Below are 14,862 nucleotides of genomic sequence, written 5' to 3' on the forward strand. Positions count from 1 at the left end.
AAGAACAATATATCCTTTCAATTCCCAAAAATTCTTATCCAATGGACATCCTTTCAATTGTGAAGTATACATCAGATACATAGAATATAGTAACCAAGATGAGGCATCTAGGTTTCGATACTTTCAATTTTTCTATACATATTACACACACAACTCAAATCATAGATGTCTCATTCTACATAGGTGAACACATTTATTTCCATACATCCCAGGACCATATCTCACTCATCAAAAACAAGTCACTAGAAGTCACCTCTATTATGAGAGTGATTTATGCTTCAACAATCCTTGAGCAGAACCTTCACAATAGAAATACAGAATTCATTTTGCACACAGCCACACCACAAGTTCTTTAACCCTTTGTGCAACAATTTGAACAAACATATGTTTATTCAATTCAAAATTCAAGCCTAAAAAATCAGACCTGAAACCTCAGAAAATCACCATATATATAGAGTGCGAAGGGTTATCAAACACAAGCACGCAAAAAGAGTCCACGAATTGCGTAATTAATGGAAAACGACGCTGGTGATACGGCGTCTCTGTTCATATAGGTGATAGTCTCGTCTCCCGGTTCACCTAGCAGCGAGGAGTCGGAAGCCTCGCCGGAACCGATTAACAAAAGCCTCCTGGGCGGCCTGGGACTCGAAAAGAACAACGAAGGAGCCACAGCGAACTCGACTGGTCCTGGAACAGAACAGATTACGCCGACCAGCAGCGTCGACACCGAGGAGGGAAATACACCACATCCTGAAGAGGGTGAGAAGGGCGTCGAGGGTGATGCAGAGGCCAGCGATGACGATCGACATTAGCACGTACCCAGTACGCATTAGAGTCTCGTGAAATATGAGGATTTAATCGGGGATGTGCGCCCTGGATAACTTCGACGTCTTCGTTTTACCGATAGTTTGGAGAATCTTGCGTTTCTTCTCTTTTTTTTAAGAAGATGAGATTACTAAGGAACAGTGTTGGGCATGAAATAATGAATACATCGAAAGGTTAAAATTTGTTCAACTAGGAATTACCTGGATTATCTAGTTGTTAGTTGTTAATTGTTGAAATAGACTGTAAGCAGGCTCAAAGTCTGCTTACAGTTTCTCTAAATTTATTTATTATTTGAAGAAAGTTTGGCTAGGTTTGAATCTTGCCCAATACTGATGCATGCGTATTAAGAGACTGACAATGAAACTTGTAATAGAAATATAATGGATTTTGAAGTCTGTTGGAACAGGATTGAAAGGGTTTTGTTGCTCACAAGTGTGTTTGTTTGAAATTGTTTTAAAAAAAGAGAGAGAGGTTATATTCTTAAGATACAGCTTATCATTCAGAATTGTATGAAATGATAAACAAACATGTTAAGAGTTTCTGTTTCATTTTAATCAAAGATTCTCATGATGTGTTGACGAAAGCTGAAAAAAAGAAGATATACTTTCTACTTCTGATTTCTCAAAGATATTTAACGCGTTGACTGCTTTGATTTAGGAATCTAACTTGTATCTAACTTGTATCTAACTTGAACAACACTTGTATCGTGAAACGATTTTTCAATCTTTAATAGGTACCAGCTACTTGTAGAGCAAGAAGCGAAACCAAAGACTTGAGTCTTAATCGATGCTGTATTACCTAGTGAAATAATTTTTCCTTGAATGTTATTATTGTTGGCTGTGTTAGGAAAATGGTTCTCTTCGTTGCGTAACGTTGTGTTTTGAAATATTTATAGATGTTTTCTGCGGCAGTCAGCGCGTCAAATCGCACATATATATTATGTTTGAAGAACATATAATTTATACAATGAACGAGGCTGAATATTTGTCGCCAGACGCACAATATAAGCGATCATTGTTTCCGAGACGAAATGGCGCGCATAATGGGACCACTGCGAATATTCGTTAAAGAAAATATCTTCGCGAAAAAACGAGATTCAACGCTGAAATTGACGATCTGACGACTGACTGAAAGCCTTCTGCAAGTTTTATAATACGACTAAACAAAACCTAAACCAAAGAAAATGAACTAATCGAAAGTTGTACTAATATTTAGAAGAAGATTTTACTCTTTAGCTGCGATATATATTATGATTTCACAATGACCAAAGACTGTAACGGGTTCCTAGTTTGAAACTTCTTGCACAAAATTTGACTCCTAGATAATTTTGGTCTCCTTCAACCAATGAAATAAGTCGCCATATACAAGAGGAAATAATTCTCTCTTCCGCAGCTGAAGAGTCAATATTGCAAGGTTTTTGAACTTTTCTTCGAGCACAAATGCCAGAAAGATTATCAACCAGCTGAACTTTTTTTCTATTCTATCTTGAGATCAGTCAAAGCTTCTTCAAAACCCAACGGTTGATCAAGCAAAAATGGAGCCAGTAGACAAGAAACTAACAGAGGAAAGGAGGCAACGAGTGAATAGTTGTACGACAGTGAACGTCTCCAAACATTCCCTGCGTCCCAAATTATGCACAAATCTATTTTGCCGACTGAGAAGATAATGTCCAATGCATTGGAACAGCAAAGAAAGGGATACGAATGGAATGCGGAATCTCGCGATTCACCGCGCACATCCTCAACTGAAGGAGAGACTCTACCATTTCTTCAGTCGATTTTTTCAACAAAGTTCATGGTGTTTCCCGGCCGGTCGAGACCGAGATCTCACGCGAAAAAGTTCCGGAAGAGTTTCTTCACCGGCGAAGCTAGCTGCAGAAGAAGAAAGGCGACAAGAACTGATCACGCTGATTGGCGATGGAAGAAGAAAAGAGAGAGCGATATACAAGGAGGACAGGAGATGAAACAAAAATAAATAACCAAAGAAAAAACATACACACACAAAAGGAAAAGTTGAATAAGAGACATACACACACGTAGAGACATATAAGGAAATATGAAGATGATGAATCACACAGACACAACGGTCGATTTATATACAATATACTATATATATACATATTATATATACACACATAGGCTAGTCACGATATACATGTGCTTTTGATAAAAAAACTATTACTTAGAGGTTAGCTAGCCCTCGTATACAAAACACAAAGGAACTGCTGATGTACACGACAGCTGCGTCGCACATATACATGCATTATATGTAAAAGGAGAAAAGAAAATAATTGAAAAAAAACGAAGGATGAGAGACAAGATGCAAAGTATAGGTGCACGCAGACGATAAAGTTATACATAATATATATAATGTTCAGCGCGACAGGAGTCGAGGAACCGACTCCATGACTTCTTGTACATGTTGACAATAGCAAACCGACGAACAGAGAAGAAAGATAAAGGAGAGATTGGATCAGAATAAAAGCGGAGAGCCAGTGGTAGATGAATAGAAACTCACCGAGAAACGATAATAATTAAACGGTTAATTGTAAACTTCTAAACGATTAAAAAAACATAGCCAGTATTATAATTGTGTACGTGAAGAAGCAAGCATTTGAAGAGGACGAGCCGGGAGAGAGACCACCCTTCGGTCAGGGTATTCCCTGGTTCGTTTGTTCTACGATCTCGTCAACGGGGACACGAGTCGTTATTTGACTATTGTTACTGTCATTATGGTTAGTTAGTATAATATTGTTGCGTACAGACAGTAGATTTAAGTAGACCTCATGGTAATTAATGAGTAGTCCCATTTAAAGCTTATTATTCTTTTGATCTAGCTTTTAATATGGAAAACAAGTTCTCAATCTACCTTGAGATTTTACTTATTTTATCCTCACCTGGAACGAGTAAGAAGTGCATTAGTGAAGCGTTTATATGTCAATGAGGTATTCTGAGTCCTCAAATTAATGAACCAATGTTCACTTTAGTATGGTTATTGCGACAAATTCCAATTAGTTAAATGGCATCATAACTATTATATGTCTTCCATTGCATCCCGAAACACTCCCAATTCCTGTATTCTGCACTACAAACTCAGCACACAATCTATCCCAATGAGCACCATAGCTATAATTTTTATTATTAAATAGAACTTCAAACTTCTAGTCTTTATTTTCATTTATTCTCGTGCAAACCATGCATCTATATTTCTATATTTATAGCTTTGTTCATTAGAATCCTGCTGCACTTCCTTACTGAACTAGTTATAGTACCCGTGGCGCTAGTATCGCTACTGGCAATGTTTAGCGCCATACGGTTATTTGACGATATCTTCTCAAACAGGACTAAATTCCCAAAAATCTACCGTGTGTTCGTAACAATATGTTTAAATAAGCGTTTATATGTATATATGTATATGCGGAATGAGTCGTCAGACGTTGTCATTTAAATTAACTTTCCTGTTGATCGATTTAGGAAGAGAATAATTTAATTTTTATTAACTTAAACACGAATTTCGATTAAATAATAAAATGTTTCAATTTCAATGATTGAAAGGTTGGAAACATTTTTTCTTTTAAATTAGTAAAAAGTTATTTCACATGACAATTTCCAGCGACTCATTCAGCACGAGATAGTAACTTTATTCAATTTAAATATTCTTACCATTTCGGGTGGTATAGAGAAGTGGTGATCAAACGTTTAATACAGTACTTAATGTCCAGTCACATAATGGGAATAGCTTTTTGTAAATTTAAACATAAGTTGTTCGAAGTTACAAGAGAATTGCAAGGAAGCTATTTCCATTACAAGCAGTAGTTCTTAATAAACACCACTTTTTCATACTGCTGAAGACTAAGTACAGGAGTTTCCTTCGATTGAATAAAGTTATTATTCAACCCTATATAAATAATGTATAAATAATACATCGTGTATGAATAATGGTAACATTAGGATGAATGTTCACTAGCCCTTTGGAGAGGTTATGTGAACAAAATTTTATTTTAAACTATTAATCTAGTCAAGAAAGGCAAAAAATATCATTTTCTATAGTTAAGAACAATCCTGTATCAAAGACAATGTTGATGAAAGCACCCTGTTCAAAAATATTTAGTACTTGAAGGGGTTGACTGCTACGAAATTGCTTTCTCAGCTCGTGTCCTCGTGAGTGAATGCAATCTGTATAAATGGCATACGATATACTTATCGTATCAGCGTTCTTCAACAAAACATTCCAGTTCTTGGAAGTTCATACTATTAGATAATACATCAAAATAATGATACAATATTTCCTTTAATTCTCTTCGTTTTAATTCTGTTGCTATTCAATGACCCGAAATTTAAGAGAAAAAGAAGGGAAAAAGGAAGGAAAAGTGATTTTTTGAGCTCGCTGAAGTTACATAAACAAAAGTCATCTAAAGGAAAGTACCAGATCAAGATGATATTACAGTTACGATGTCCATATTACAATTTGGCGATAGTTGAAGCTATAGTTTAAGGTATCCTATAAGTCTCTGTGACGTCGCTTTTTGATCTTAATTATTCCTGAAGATGGAACTTTACTTTTGATCAAATACTACACTAATGCACACATAAATTCCAATAGGTCAGGGGCCTGCATTGTAATTGTGTCATAACAGATATATACCAATTTTATCCCAGGGATATTCTCGAGTCTCATAATAAAGAAAGAGATCTGTAGATCTACAGATTCACTATGTTTGGCGTACTAGGTTATGTTAAGCTTGAGATAGAAACCAGTGCGGAGTCATAAGTATATATCACTGTTGACTTATTGAAAAATGCTGTTACGATACAAGAATATATCTATGCATATAATGTATTTACACGTATGCTATCGCATACTCCAGTGCGCTCTCTTTTTCCGCACAGTGTTAGTTTAATTGGCGGCATCTCGGTAGAGGATGTCACCAGGGGCGGTGTTTGTTTTGAGTAGCCGAGATTCGAGGGTCATTGTATAGCTCATTGTCTGTGTACCATAATTCGCGTAGCCACATCTCCGATCTTACCGAGCCCCCGACTGTTTCACTATCGTTCGATGTGCAAGCGCCACGGAACGCCGGTCCCTTCTTTTTTATATTCCTCCTTTTCACTACGTATATTTTAAAATTCCATTCATTAGTTCCATGTTAGTGCCATTTATATATAATAGTTCTATATTGTGTAAGTACTGTATGATCCCTCGTTGTCATCATTTTGTAAGAATATGTAGCGATGTCTACTTAGTGTTCCTAACCTAACCTAAAATTATAAGAAGCTACAATATGGCGAGAGCGTAAAATCTGGCAAAGTAAGTGTATTTGAGTTGTCAAGGTAAAGGATTTATAAAAACATAAGCTGAAACTTTGATCAGGGCTGCATGAAGAAATTTTTATCGTGAAGATATTTGCTTATTTTTTATAAAATGTATATAAGAAGTACCTTTTAAAACCCAATATGCAATAATAAAACTGACGTTCGTAATTCTTAAACATTGTAATACTGTTTTATGAATTGACTAGAAATTCTTCAATTTCTGAATTTATGTTAGGTAAAGCACTCGTTATTTAGAGGATGAAACGAGCCTATTTATATTCTACTTTTTTGGTTATATTCGTCTATTCAAAAACATAAAATTATATAGAAATTAAAAAAGGACCTTATAAAAATATTGCTATATATACAATTTCTCAAGAAGATTTTGTATAATTAGGCTCATATAAAAGTTGAATTTTCCATGTTTAAAAGAATTATCGCCCGTCTATAGATTAACCAGGATAACCTTACTTTTAGTATGTAAAGCTTGTCAGAATATTATCGGCGGCCGGCGTTCCTCGACGTTCCTAATTTTTAGTAATAACGATGAAATCACGCGCCCAGAAATACGCGTACCATTAATTACAATTATACGTGAAAGCACACTGCCGCAATTTTGTATGATTAACTGTTGTTATATATACCTATACCTACATATTATGCTACGTATACATAATTATTAATTGTGACTCGAATCGAACGATTGGTACGTGTCTGATGAGGGATTCCAGGTTAATAAATTCAGGTTTCACACATTTGTATCTTTTCCGAGCGTTTTCGGTTTGTTCAGTCTGGAAAAAAGTGCATTTAAAGGAAACAAAAAGCATTAGAAATGCAATCTTTGAGAACCCAATTGTCAGAAACTGAATTTCCAGTGGACTGTTGTGTTCATCAAGTAAGATATAATGAAGAGGATGATGCAAAGAACATTTCTTATCTAATAAACGTATGTCCGATTTTGCTTCCTTTTTTTTTTTTTATTTATAAAGCAAATTACTTGTTGCTAGGCGCCAAATACTCGCATTTTCAAACGTCAACTACTTGAAAACAAAACAAAATCGAATATATATCTATTAGAGAAAATATGTTTCTTTGATCAGCCTCTATCTTCGCCCGATTAATCCATACTTCTGAAATCATTCTCTATATTTCTTGAGCATGAAGAAATATAAAATATAACAAAGGGCAGATAATATAAAACTGAATACCGAAGCAACAGATGGACCAGCCGAAAGCAAAATTTGACAATCAGTTTTGAATCAATTGCAAGACATTTCATTTCGATGAACGATTCGTACGCAATGAAATATTCGTTTATGATGGCCTGGAGATCCTTCGAAAGACATCGTATCGTTATTAATGGAACCCCTTGATCGAAAGAACCGAACGAAGGAACTGAGCCCAATGTACTGCAAGTTCGTGGCCTCGACTTCTCTAATTCCTTTCTGAAGATCGTATTTTCTTTCGGTATCTTCGGTCGGCCTCTTCTTCTCCATTTCAAGAAGACTCGGCGAGCAATTGCTTAAAATAAACTAAAGAAGTATTTAAAAAATTGTGGAAAATGAAGAAGGTATTGATTCTAATAATTCACAACGAAACTTCTGAGGAAGAAGAGGGTCGAAGAGCCACTCATGACTTCCGTGAGGATTCATTTACAATGTGTAGAGAAGAGAATAGAGTGGAAGAAAAACGAAGTAGAATAGACTGGTGAGTGAAAGAAAAATGAAAGGAAAAGCAAGAAAAAAAAACGAAGCAAGGGGCGTAATATCGATATAAGAATCTAATTTTTTATTATGCTCGCATTACCTGATTCTCTTGCGCAATCGCGTTTCATCGAACAACCAATACCATGACTGCAGACGTTTCTTCGGACGAATTTTTGCGCGAAATGAAGAAAACTAAAAGAACCCAACGGCTTGTATTTTCTACCGTGGCACACGATCTTCGAGCGATTTTATTCTTCTTTACGATAACCCCGCGATATTTTATAGGCCGATTATTTTGATAAGCTCGAGCGCGCCAATATCTGGAAGAAGGAGGCGCGTTTGTCTTGCTGCGTACACGATTCACTGAAGCAGGGCCGTCGAATTTTCACTGAAAAAGGAGAAAGTAATAGAAAAGGAGAAAATATGGAGAATACGCATTGCAAAAGAAAGAAGATTCAATGAATATAGTGATTTTTAAATTCTATATCTTCTCCTTTACACTTTGAGTAATGTGTTAGAAGAAAATAAAAAACTGATTAATATTTGAACACTAATAGCTTATCTCTAGATTTCTATGAAGCTTGAAACAGAGAGATGAAATTGTAAAATAAATATGTAAAAGAAAAGAGCAGAAGAGGAAAGCAAGACTTCTTTCATGAGAGAAAAGGCACAAAGAATTTTTAACATCTGTTTCACTGTTGAGGAAGCGAAATTCCTTGCTAGCATATAATCAACGAAACACATTTATTTTCAAACCTTAGGAAAGACATGAAAGAAGAAGAAGTAACCTATTCGACGGTTCTGAGTACTAATTCCGCACAATGAGACTAGGAAGAAGTATCAACAAAGCCTCTTGGTATTATTTTGAGGTTAGGAGCGCGTAACTTCTTCAATGACTCGTGAATACCAGCATCGTTTCTGATTTCCCCGTATACAGGTCTTTTTAATCGTCGAATCCTAGCGCTAACATATATTGAACTACGTATATACGATGGACCATGTTTGTCATACTGAAACGTTTCTAAAAAAAAAAAGCAAAAAAAAATAATGTGAGAGAGAGCGAGAGAGAGGGAGTGAGATTGAGAGAGTTTTTCCATGGTTTTTCTATGATTTAGAAGCAAACAGTAGCCAGAGTGCAATTGTTGCGCTCTTGAAAAAAAAATTTCTCAAGGAAGAAAGTTTAAAGAAGAAAAGAAGAGATGAACGAATGAGTATAACTATCGACTTTCTACGATTCAAACTTAAGTAGTTCGTATCATATAGTTTCTAGTCGTTCCTCAAAAATCCTCGAATCGTCACGAGGTTCATTCTGAATCATTCAACACAAACTTCTTTGATGATCTACCTTCGATACTCGTCTCCTCGATTCGATTCATACGAAGATCCTATTCAGTGTTGCATCAGATTACTTTTAGAAACGAATTAGGTATTCCAATCATTCGTTAATCTTCTTTTAGACCTAAATGGATTTTTCAAATCAGACGCAGGTCAGTTTAGAGGAAATGCTACTTCATTGCTACAACGAAGAATAAAAAGCCAAAGTCTGACTCTAAATATACCTTTCGCCTCTCCAAATCCTTCTATGAATAGTCCAGAAGCAGAAAAAAAGAGCTGCAGCACCTAAAGAGATGGATGGAAGCTAAAGGGAAGAGGAAGACAAAGAAAACAGCTCACGGTGAACCTCGAGACGATTTCCAGAAACCAGCTTGGCTACGATTTACGTTGTTCTTCCTTCGTCCTTCCGGTAGACGATGATGATCTTCAAATGAGGGGGAGGATCCTGGAGAAAGAGACACAGTGAGCAGCACAATGCGCTCTCAGAGCGCGAATCTTAGAGAATAGTCACATGAGGATGATGAAAAACGAAGCGGAGAAGATATTCGAATTCCTCGAGCCGTCGTTCACCATGACGTAGACGTAGAAACGACGAACTTCACACTCCCACGTATTCAGTGCTCAATGACTCCAAAAAAACGAAGCAGCCACACAGGATAGTAAGTAGTTGGCAAGTAGTCGAGTTGTCTATACAGGAAACGGTGAGACAGATATATGTATACTTTGAGTCAGTAGACCAAGCAACGAGTTAATTATGTACAGAGAAGAAAGACAAAAAGAAGGAGATGACTAGGAAGAATAATTGCATATTCTTGAAGAATACTTGGTTCTTCTGTCGTTTTCTGAGCCCCACATCTCGGGGGATTCGATGTACGAAGCGTTCTCTTCTCAATTCATGAAGAAGTTGACGATGACGATGATGCAGAAGTTGATGAAGTTAGGAGAGATCAGTGAAGCCTGTAAATAAGTAGAGTCTCGTTCGTCACGTGTTTGGACTTGGTCTTTGGTCACGGATGCGCGCGACACAATTCTATTCAGATAAAATAGGAGAGAAGAGTATTATATATATATATACACATACACAGAATACACGCGTACCAGGGTCGAAGCTGGCTGTCCTGGGGCCAGGTTATATTCTCTCTGATCCATGATGTACAGTTTTGGAGGCCGTTGAGAGGCGTGAGGGTCCCAGAACTGGATACGACCGTGCATAATGCAGTTATCTTCAGAAGAGTATAGCTTCTTGTGTAATTATGTGAATTGTACGTAGAAAGACACTTATCTCCAAGGAATAGCTGCGAACACATATCTCAAAGCCAGAATTCATTCTATCTGGTGCAGAGGAAAAAATGGATAGAGACGGATTCAGAATGATGGCAACGAGATGTGGGCCCTCCTTTGAATATTAGAAACTAGTTTCTAGCAAGGAACTTGCCGTGGTCGGTCTTGATCGCTTTCTTCTTTTCATTTCTTCCTGGTGGAAAGTGATTTCTTGTCTGATCGATGGACTCGGAGACAATTAAGACTCTCCCAATGTAAGATTTCATCCTTCTACTTCTTGTCACGTAACCTAGGAAATAATAAATAACATTCGGTTGTAACGTTTTAGGTTAGGTGTTTTGAAAGATAGAGAAATTAGTCAGAATTGGGCCCACAAAATCTTGAAAGTGATTTAAAGGGATCCGCCGATCAAGGTTCTGCGCTTGATCGTTTCCATCCTTCATCGAGCAGGGGCATAATTAGGTCGTAGGTTTTACCCTAAAGCTTTCATCGTCCTACATATCATAGAGAAGAAGAGATCCTTTTGTTTCTGTGGTAGAAAGATGGGCCTACGAAGAAAATTCTTAAGGTTCAGTGGAGTACTTAAATAAAAAGAATGAAAGTGAGCGTGAGAGTGAGAAAGGAAAGAAAGAGAAAGAGAAATATGCAATTAGGAACTCGAAACAAAAGAAAAGAAGAAATAAGAGGGCCTCTAGTAATTGATAGGGAAACGAGCCGCGTTTCGAGATAAACGAGAAACACGCTTTTTAGGATTAGTCGCAGCTTCGACCTAGCCCCCCAAAAATATAACTAAATGGCACTTTCTAACGTGCACCCTGAAATTTTTCCCTTTTCCTTAATTATCGTGAGTTCTATCCCTTAGTATAGAAACTTTGTCTCGAAAATTCATTTACCAATAATATAATATTAATAATACATCTATTAAATTGAATTAATTCATTCTAATGTTCAATTTATGATCTTAGATCCTTTTTTAAATGTTGATTATTACTTTATGATAACCTTACGTTGTAATTAGAGCTCTCGACAATAATAAAGGAAAAGGATCTGATGCAGCTCATCGAATCATTCAGTTTTCCAACATATCCATCTTCTGACCTCGTATTTTCATAAATCAAGACGTATGACATGCACATCCTCATCTATAAGGTTCGTCGACAAATTATTTTCATAATCAGACTGATCTACATCGATCTCATACTGTCCTTATTCGATAGCTACTATCTTACAGTATTACAAAGGTCGGATTCTTTTCTCCTTTTTCGTAATTCCCGCCAGAACCAGAAACATTTTTATACAAAGAAATTTTTATGACCCGAATGACCGACAATTGTCAACCCTTTCACATGAGGGTTTTTTTTCTTCTGATATCGTTTACGGAAACAACTCCTATTGCTTTCAGATTGTTTGACAATAATCGTGACTGATGAATACTTAGAACGATAATTATCGAGCCCGAGAACTTCATAAGGGGAGAAATACTGATAAAACCAAAAAATAAAAAAAAATTAAAAAAAAAAGAATAGGAATAATAAAATAAAAGTTGAGTATTAATTATTAAAGTATGCGCAGATAACTAAATCACACGTGTGGAAGGGATGAAACACTAAGATAAATTTGTATTTCAACAAATAGTTTTTTTATTCATTCCATGTTAATTGACGATTTTGTATCATCTTTATTATGATTTATACAGATTAATATTTCATAGGAATCTCTACGTAAACATGTACATATAATCAGTGCTTAGATCATCGGATCTCCACACACAATATCGCTGTCAATCACTGTCATGTGAAGGGAGAAAAAGTGAAAGAATAAAAAGCTTACGATTATTTAGAGAGGAGCCTGTGAAACTCTCTGTTAATAGAAATAGCGTGGATGAATAATTGCAATTCACTTGTTGTATCATACACCTTGATTGAGGAAGTCTGTTGCACATTGGTTACTGTTACACATAGAAGAAGTTTAATGTTGAACACTTTAGCCTGATATCGATGAGACTCCAAGCATACACACAATTTAATTTAACGAACGACTAACTTGTCAATGAAGTTAAAGATAAATTTGAAAGAGCTTTTTCGTTTACAGTGTTTAAATTCTTGTTGAATGTATAGCCCACTGTGCAATCAATTTCCTCAATAATTTTAACATCTATGGGGAATGATTGGTAAACAGTTATAGGAACGTATGAACAAGAGTGAGAGGCAAGCATACGTGTCTGGGTGTGGATGAATGAAACAAGAGCAAAAAGACGATACAAAGAAGCCAGGCGATTAAATCGTCAAGAGAATTGAAAATTCTAAGTGTATAAATATATTTACAAAATTGAGTGCATCGAGTGTTGTGTGTGTAGAAGAATCAGAAGATGAATGACAGAGCGAAATAATAAGCAAGGGAAGAGAGCAGTGAGTTTGGAAGAAGGCGAGTGAAAGTTTATGTGAATGTAGAATAGGTAACGAGAAACTAGAAGCTATAAAATACTAATTTTAGAAGGAGGAAAGGGAAAACGTAGAGACACTACGAAAGAAGGGAAAGAGAGCAGATAGGACAGTGATACGAACAAATGATGGATGAGTGGTATATCAGTATTTGCGCAACAACAAAAAAAAGTTAAAAGTCCCAACTTAGAAGCGTATCATGAAATAAATTTGACTCGAATTTCGAGGATCGATCGATCCTCCGATCGAAGCTGCTGAACGATCCAGAAGACGAATGTGTGGCTAAAAGTATGAATGAATGAGCAAAAGGGAGGGTGGGAACGAGGGAGGGAGGGAGATTATATATATATATATATATATATACATAAGACAAGAAAGAAAAATATATATATATATAAATTATACATATAAAAATGAAGGAGAAGAAAAAACAACTATCGTTGATCGCTATACCAAGCAAGTAGATATATATATATATTATATTGAAGAATATATAGTAGCGTGTCAGTATAATTAATTACAATTTGTAAGTGCGCGTCGCGGCGCGCTTTTACTAGAGACGCCCATTGACCGCTCATGCGAACCAGAGAAAAATCAACTACGAAAAGAAAGAGAAGCACCGATGAGAGTGTGAACACAAAAGATAGTGTCGAGTGGGAAAGTAAATGAAAATGCGTATCTTGTGTGTGACAGTGTCAATTGTAAATGCGTCCGGCTTTCTAGAAATTTTGTCTTCATCTAGGGATATTTTTCTAATCATCAAAGATCTCCCTTGAAATTTTAGATCTTACAGTTTTCAACAGAAGATTCATCATAAGTTGGTAAAATATCTAAGTAAATTTTCCTTAGATCAAAAATGTTACTAGGTACCTATAATAATTTTTGTTTTTTAAACGTTGGTCAAGCCGGACGCACTCCAAGAAGATGTAGAAGCACAGTACGCGGATACAAGTACAGCAACTTCAACACCAAAACGAAATAGAATTTCCTGCAATATAACAGAATTTAGATCAATTATGGGAATTCTTTGTAGCTAGAGATTATAAAATATTCGTATTCTTCGCTGTTTTTGCGTGTCACGCGTATTCGTTTGTCCAAGTCGCTTTGAGGTCCGCATCGTAACGAACATTCTCGCGATAAGAAAAGAAATCTAGGAATAAGATGAAAAAATCATTATGGAATGGGTAAAAACTCTGTTTTTTCGATTTATGTTATGTTCAGTGTGTTCACACGTGATCGTAAGATTTGCGCGTTAGTGAGCCAGGCACAACGGGTGAAATGGAACTTCTGCTTTCGAGGACTGACTTTTTTATGTCGTTCTAAATAAATAATAATTGTAATGATAAAGATAATGATAACAATAATATTAATAGTAATATCGATAACGATAATATTAAAGAAAAAATAAATAACGATGTGTGCGTTCGAATTGCTAATAATAATTAATAATAATAATAATACGTATACTTTAAGGCACGTTTTCACCCAGCGTGTTTGGCCATGGTAATCTGTTTTCCATTGTTTGTGAAAGATTTATTGCGTCGCGACGTTATCGATCTTGATGACGATCGATGTTTATTAATGATTCAAATGATTATCAATAGTAGAGCCCATTCGAGGTAAAAAAAGCCCTTCACACTCGGAGTCACTACGGAGTCATCTAGAGAAAAATGGAATCGTATGGGGAATTCCCCGAGTTATTAAATACTATGTATGAATAATGAACATGAACATATTAACGACAGAGGTAAAAAGTGGTTCGAGTGAGAAGGGTCGATTAGTTATTAATTAGCCAAGAATCGGTTAAGCTGGATGCCACACTTTATTTTTGTTTCATTTCACGGCAAGTAGACTGTCAACCTAATCGATAATATCATTAAAAAGAAGTAATAATAATTTTACTAATTTCGAACCAAACGAAATACTTCAAATTACAAAAAAACGTGTAATTTCATTATTCTC

At 36.0% G+C, this 14,862-nt stretch overlaps 1 protein-coding gene across 9 annotated transcripts in view; it reads left to right on the top strand.

Moving 5' to 3' along the window:
- Positions 1-1,364, top strand: part of LOC117242500 (rho GTPase-activating protein 100F) — a 51,976-nt gene extending 50,612 nt beyond the window's left edge. For 5 of the 9 annotated variants that reach the window (XM_033509217.1, XM_033509218.1, XM_033509220.1 and 2 more), the window contains one exon: positions 555-1,364. In XM_033509217.1, the coding sequence (XP_033365108.1) occupies positions 555-812 (258 nt within the window). In that variant the 3' untranslated portion in view covers positions 813-1,364. The remainder of the gene's footprint in view (positions 1-554) is intronic. The other 4 variants (XM_033509221.1, XM_033509223.1, XM_033509219.1 and 1 more) reach the window with 3 other exon arrangements.
- The last annotated feature ends 13,498 nt before the right edge of the window (positions 1,365-14,862 follow it).

The sequence above is a fragment of the Bombus vosnesenskii genome, unplaced genomic scaffold (genome assembly GCF_011952255.1).
Source record: "Bombus vosnesenskii isolate JDL3184/JDL3185 unplaced genomic scaffold, Bvos_JDL3184-5_v1.1 scf7180000016274, whole genome shotgun sequence".
NCBI classification, from domain to species: Eukaryota; Metazoa; Arthropoda; class Insecta; order Hymenoptera; family Apidae; genus Bombus; species Bombus vosnesenskii.